This window comes from Drosophila montana, unplaced genomic scaffold (assembly GCF_035044405.1).
Source record: "Drosophila montana isolate Dmon_TW-CO22-7 unplaced genomic scaffold, ASM3504440v1 contig_1505_1, whole genome shotgun sequence".
In the NCBI taxonomy this organism is placed as follows: domain Eukaryota; kingdom Metazoa; phylum Arthropoda; class Insecta; order Diptera; family Drosophilidae; genus Drosophila; species Drosophila montana.
In genome coordinates this window covers 857,189-863,873 of record NW_026996452.1, presented here as the reverse complement: position 1 = coordinate 863,873, position 6,685 = coordinate 857,189, and the positions used below count along the sequence as shown (strand labels likewise).

The 6,685-nt window shown below is 42.9% G+C and overlaps 1 protein-coding gene across 1 annotated transcript; it reads left to right on the top strand.

Moving 5' to 3' along the window:
* Positions 1 to 1,146: 1,146 nt before the first annotated feature.
* On the top strand, positions 1,147 to 4,638 carry corto. Its single transcript, XM_064690068.1, has one exon. It carries the CDS (start codon positions 2,069 to 2,071, stop codon positions 3,782 to 3,784), a length of 1,716 nt encoding a protein of 571 aa, XP_064546138.1. The 5' UTR covers positions 1,147 to 2,068; the 3' UTR covers positions 3,785 to 4,638.
* The last annotated feature ends 2,047 nt before the right edge of the window (positions 4,639 to 6,685 follow it).

Genomic DNA, 6,685 nt, shown 5'->3' with positions numbered 1-6,685 from the left:
ACATTTAAGTTTAATGCTGGCTCGTTACTGTTGTTGCTGTTCTGCTGCTGCCGTTGTCGCTTCTTATGCCTTGTTCGTTTTTCTGTGTGTGTTAGAAGGAGAAGGGGTGTAATCTCTTTTGCTGGCAGCTTTTGCACTGAAAATCTTGTGCTCATTGCGCAGTTTCCGTGTGGCTTAGTTTGAATTTTATTTTATGTAGTTGTTGTTTTTTTTTTCTTTTGTAACAGGGTAGCTGTCGTTGTGAGTGTTGATTCTTTTTTGGGGATTTTATTTTAGTGCCGCACCTTTGTACATAATATAGAACAAAAGAGTAGAAAGAAAGATGTAAGATATGACAGAAAATTGTAGTAAAATAGTAACGCGAAGGCTTTGGAATGCATGCTGACATGAATTAAGTGATATTAATGGAGGAAAGGGAATATGTACAATATATGTACTATGTATGCACTTATGTATGTGCATATTAAATTCTCTTGAAGCGATAGATTTTTGTAATAATGTGCATGCATGAATGCGACTGCATTTTCAAGAGCTTGTCGCCAGGGCTATTAAAAGGCAGCCAACAAGAGTTTGATGGCAAATGAATGATCAAAGGAGCGCATAAAACTGAAGCTGCGCAGAGGCTGAGGCCATAAAGAAATCATAAAAATTAAAGCAGGGCAACACTTAAAACACACGCTTAAAAGAGCGAGAACGGCAGCAGAAATATGATTACAAAATAAAAAGGCAGCAGCAGCGGCAGCGACGTCGCTCTCTCGCACAACACGAAAGCAGTTGTAAAGATGGCCGCCGTGGCTATTATATAGCTGAATTTGTAAGCGACACCAACACTTTTGTATACACACACACACACACACGCGAACGCAGACCGCACAAGAGAGACAGAATGAGAGAGCAAACATGTGATGCGGCATGTGTTTCAGTTACAGCCACTGAATGCAATTGGCTTAAGCGTTTGCAGCAACGACACAATTCAACGCGCGTGTGTGTGTGTACCAGTGTGCGCTGAATACGCGGCGACGTCACGGCCCAGTCGGCAATCAGCTGTGCGGCAGCTCTAATAAAACAGCAGGTAAAACGCTGGCCAGCAAAAAGAGCCACACTGCGAGAACCAGTCGCTTGAGAGAGCTTGACGCGTGCAGACGACTGTGTAAATGTAACTCGGAAAAATTGCAAGAAATTAACAGCATAAACATTGCCATTGAAAAAATGTAAATAAACGCTGTTAAAAAACTACAACGATATGAAAAGAATGCTGTAAAGTGACAGTTAAGCGAGCTACATATGTATGAGTATATGTGCATACAAAGTGAAAAAATTATAGCCAAGCTAAAAGAACAACAAACATCTAACATTGACGTTAGCGTCGCGAAACAGCTGTTACTGTTCGCTCTCAATTCAGCAAAACTCTGATGATTCAGCGCTACGCTCTCACTCTCTCTCTCTCTCTCTCTCTGCTCGCTGAACGAAAATTACAAAATAATTGAAAACATTCAAGAGTTCGTTTCATTTCGCTTGCGCTGCTCAACGTGAACGGACGTGCTCGAGCAAATTTCTCTGCCTGTCGATAGCGTATAAAAACTGTAAACCACACGCGTGTATTTGCATAAAAATTTATAAAGACTGAACCAATAACATAAAACAAGCAAATACAAACTCAATTTGCAGCTAAAATAGTTAAAAAAAAAAAACAAGACTGATTAACCAATACAATAAATGCAAAACAATTGAATTACGGGTGCGACAAAGCAACAAAACAAAACCGAAAGCAAATTCCAAAAAAGCAAAAACAAACGCAAGCAGAAACAACATATGGATTAAGGTTCCTCTTATACACACACACACACTCTCAAACGGATTAACAGCAGCTTTAATTACAGTTAAACGCTGTCTCTCACTTTTTGGATTACCAGTGCCAATAAAATTTGTCAAAGTCAAAGTCAAAGTGCAGTGAAAAAGCTCTAAAACAAAAAAAAAAATGAAATGCTGAAAAATTAAGAAAAGATTAAACAACAAATAAAGCTTTAAATCTTGTGTGTGCAACAACAACAACAACAACAACTAAAAAATGACGATGGCTGCGTGTTATGCTAATTATGACATGTCCTCCATGTCGTCTCTTTCGCTCTCGCACAGCATGTCAGCAGCTCTGCAGCAGCAGCAACAACAACAGCTGCAACAGCAACAACAGCAGCAGCAGCATCATCAACAACAGCAGCAGCAGCAACAGCAGCAACACATGTATCATGCTGCAGTTGCAGCTCATCAGCAACAATTGCTGCAGCAGCAACGCCATCAACAGCAGCAGCAACCACCCGCCAGCAACAACAACACACGCCACGCAGCTGCGACGCAGGTTGCCACTGCCGGCAGCCAACGCCAACACAGCAGCAGTGGCGGCGGCGGCGGCAGCGCCAACACAGCATCAGCTGCCAGCAGCAATGCTAGCAGCAGCGCCAGCAGCAACAACAACAGCAGCGGCGGCGGCAGCAGCAGCGCCGTCAGCAGCAACAAGGACTATAGCATTCCACTGCACGTCGACTGCAGCGTCGAGTACGAGCTGCCGAACCAGCCAAAGCCGCCCGCTGGGCAGCGCGTCGAGCCGCTGCTGATGATCCATCCCTGCTATTTCCGCAAAATGGAGTCGCAGCGGCGCAGCCCCTTCGTGAACAACATGCAGGCGACTGCGACGGCGAGTGCACGCAGCGCCGTTAGCAGCGCCGTTAGCAGCGCAGCGGCATTGGGCAGCGGTGCGGCAACAGTTGCAGCCGCGCCTAGCAGCAGCAGCGCAGCTCGTCGCAAAACCCAACTGCAGCAGCAACAACAACAGCAGCAACAACAACAGCAGCAACAACAACAGCAGCAGCAACAACAACAGCAGCAGCAGCAGCAACAACAGCAGCAGCAGCAACAGCGGCAGGCAGCGTATCAGCAACAGCTGCGGCAGCAACAGCAACAAATGTCACAAATGTCGCAGCAGGCGCTCTATCCAGTGCAGCAGCAGCAGCAGCTGCGACAACAACAACAACAACAACATCGCAACCAAAGTCGTCAAAGCCAAAACCAAAGCCACGCAGCAGCCAACTCAGTCGCAGCAGTCGCCGCGGCAGCAGCGACGTCGGCGTCGGGTCAGTGGGAACAGTTGGCCGCTGCGCTGACGCCACACCAACAACAGCAGCAGCAACAACAACAGCATTCACACGCACACCCACACACTCACTCACACCCACACACCCACTCACATGCACATACACACCAACAGCTGCAGCACCCGGCGTCCCTGTATTCTGCAAAAAGCAGCAGCGCAGCCACCGTGGCCTCTGCCTCTGCCAATGCCGCCGGCAAACGCGATGCATTGATTTCGGGCAGCAGCAGTTACGTCAGCAGCGCTGCCAAGCATCAGCAGCAGCACTGCCTGCCGCCTCCTGTCGCACCGTGGGATGCGGCGGCAGCGGCGGCGACTGCGCTGCTCATTGACCGTTCCCCGATGGCAACTGTTCCTAGCAATTATCAGGCCGGTCCTGAGGCCACGCCCATGCACCGGCTGCCGCCTACAGCGTCCACTGACAAGCTGAGCGGCAAATATCGTCAATATCTGCGCACGCAGCATCGCATGCATCCCTACGCAGCAGCGGCAGCGGCCGCCTCCCTCGCAGCGGCAGCGGCAGGCGCCAATTTGGGTCCAGCTTCGTTTGTGCCCTTTGGCACGGCGGCGACGTCGGCGACGGCAGCGGCAGCGCCAACATTCCAGCAACTGCAGCAAATCTCCTGCTACAACGTGTGATCCAACAACAACAACAACAACAATAACAGCAAAGGCAGCAGCAACAACAACAACAACTGAGACAGACGCTTACAAAGTAAACGTCAACGAAGAAGAAAGGAGAAAGAAAAATAACTGCAAATCGCTTTCTGTTTTAGTTAACAAATTTTTAAATGTTCTGTTATTCCTTTTTCATTTTCTGTACCCTGTTTTACTGTAGGGCTTGCAATGTGCCTGGTGTTAAACATGTAAACGAAACAACGGTATGGCAATAAAAGAGAGAGAGAGCAAAAAAGGTGTCGAAGCCAATGCATGTGTGCATATGTATGCATGTGTGCTATGTGCCGTTATGAAAGCACGCTAGATGCCCAAAAAAAAAAGCTCTGTTTTGTGCAGTGTGCGTGAGCTCTTCGAAGGAAGCGGCGGCTTTTGATTGCTCCGCTTGAGACTTGAAAGCAAAATGTAAAATTTCAATTGTGATATGCTAAAAAATCGATTTTTGTAAAAACAATTCCGTTTTAAAGTTCATCATCTGTTTTTATTGTCAGAAAAGAAAGTGTTTTGTTTAAATGCCAAGGCAATTGGAAAGCCGGTAAATATTTAATTATTGATTTATACTTAAATTAGCTGCGAAAGATTGTTGCCAAAAAGCCCAAAAGAGAAAAATAATTGAAATTTACTTGTTTTTTTTTATAAAAAGTAAAAGTAATTTGTAGTAATTCGATAAACAAACAACCAACAAAACAAAAAAGAAAAAACAAACAAAAAAATGCAAACTATTGTAGTGATATTTGTTATAAAATAATTTTAGTAATTAATTTAATTTAAATTAAACAACAAGGAAACCAACAAAACAAAACAAAACAAACACAATGCGTGTAAACCAACAACAACAACAACAACAACAATAATAACAAGTAAATGAAATGCTAAAAACTAAACATATGCTTATTTAATTACTATTGCTATTCACTAAAAGAAAATGAAGAAAATATACAAAATCTCTTAAAGGACAGAATTGTTACGAACAAAATTATTATATTTGAAAACAGGTAGAAGCAGAAGAACACACACACACACCACAACACACATTTAAATGCAAATAAAATATATTCCAAATTATGCGACGTAATTTGAAGCGAAATATGCGGAAAAAAAAGTAAACGAAAATGTAGCAAATTGTGTTTTCAATGACGAAAGGAAGGCAGGCACAAAGACACAGAGAAATAGACAAGGAGTGAGAGAGAGGGGGAGAGGGTGAGCACACTGCAGTTCAATTGATGTAAATACCGTAAGAGAGCGCAGCAACTGTTTTTGCCGTCGGTACTTTGTTGGATTATTTTACAGTTTGTCGCCTCTCTTTCGACAATTTATTTTGTTTTACTTTTTGTTGTCACTGTGTGAGCTGCTTTAATTTGATTTCTTGCTCGCCTCGTGCTTTGCCTCGGTTTTGGTGTCAGCTTCGCGTCGTAGCTACCCCCCCTCGTATACCCTGCACCGACATTCGTTTTGATTGATTGTTGTCATTGATGGAAGACTCTTTAGCTTCGCCTCGCACGCACAGTGGTTGAAATAGGGAGGTCGCAGCCAGAGTCTTTAATAATGAGTAACAGCCCACATAGTGGGCTCTCTATGTTGTCGGAGATTACAGGGTGTGCAGGGCATATGATAAAGTAAAAAATCATATCATTTGATTAAATTCAAATAATTTCAAATCTTAATTTCCTATAGCTGATAACTTGACAAATTTGCTAACTAAATATAAACGTATTTAGCCAATTTCCTGCTTACAAATTCAAATTTCATAGGAAATCCGGTTGGGAAAAAACATAAGGGTGGTCATTTCTTCAAGTTTTTAATGCATTTCAAAATACTACGCAACGTTTAACCGGAATAAAGCCGCCGTCGGCTTAATTAAACAAAATGTTTCATTTGAAGAAGAGAAAAAAAAGAGGCGTTAAGTAGAAAACGACATCCGTTTCCCATTGACCAAAAGTGGACTCGTGTAACCATTTGATTTGTGACTCGGTTAAAGCGAATCCATTCACATGATTCACTTTGCTCTGCCCTAAATTCAAACAAGTCCAAGCCATGTCAAGACTCACGACAAGACAACTAAACCATGACAGGAACTGGCCGCGACTGCCTATGTAGACCACATGCGGACTTATCTAAGTCCATTTATAGTAGTGTGTGTGTGTATGTATGTACTATATTTATGTTATACTATGTAGAAAGCAACGTCAACAAATCTTGTTTATACTAAAAAAAAAAAAAAAAAAAAAAAACAAAACACGGCACACGCGTTCAAAGACAGACGGAGCTGAATTGAGACGGGGTGAAAAACGTTCGTTTTGTATGCTGATTTAGGTCTGAGAAATGATTGCCATCTATTCATTTATTTAATTCATACATATAATAAAGTGGCCGCCATAGATTAGAATTCCCTTGCAATATGCCAATTGGGAGTAATTAAAATTTACTAAAAAAAAAAAAAATAAATGCGACTCGGGTCCAAGTGTTTTGTTTGCAATCAATCGAAAGCACGCTAAAATCAGCTGTTGCCCACTGTTGTTGTTTGGGTCTGTCCATATCCCCCTTCCATTCATTCCCGTTCATGCGAGTTCATTGTCGTCATATTCTATGCATGCATGCATGATACATTGTGTATGTGTGCGTGTGTGTGTGTGTGTGTGTGTGTGTCTGGGCGTGCTTGAGCTTTAGCTAAATTGGAATGAAACAAAAGCTGCACTTTATAGAGAGAATTGTTGATTGTATTTGTAAGCCAAATCTTCAGAGATAATGGGCCCGTTCTTCAAGTACTGTACTTGAAAATTCAAGTGTTCGTTTTTTTTATTTTATTTATATTTTTATTTTAAATAGAAATGAGCTCAGCGCTCAAGTGTCTGCGTTGCCAAAGAG

Bases quoted from the DNA above. Each gene is read 5' to 3' on its own strand.
- corto (XM_064690068.1), top strand. From the start codon at position 2,069: ATGACGATGGCTGCGTGTTATGCTAATTATGACATGTCCTCCATGTCG.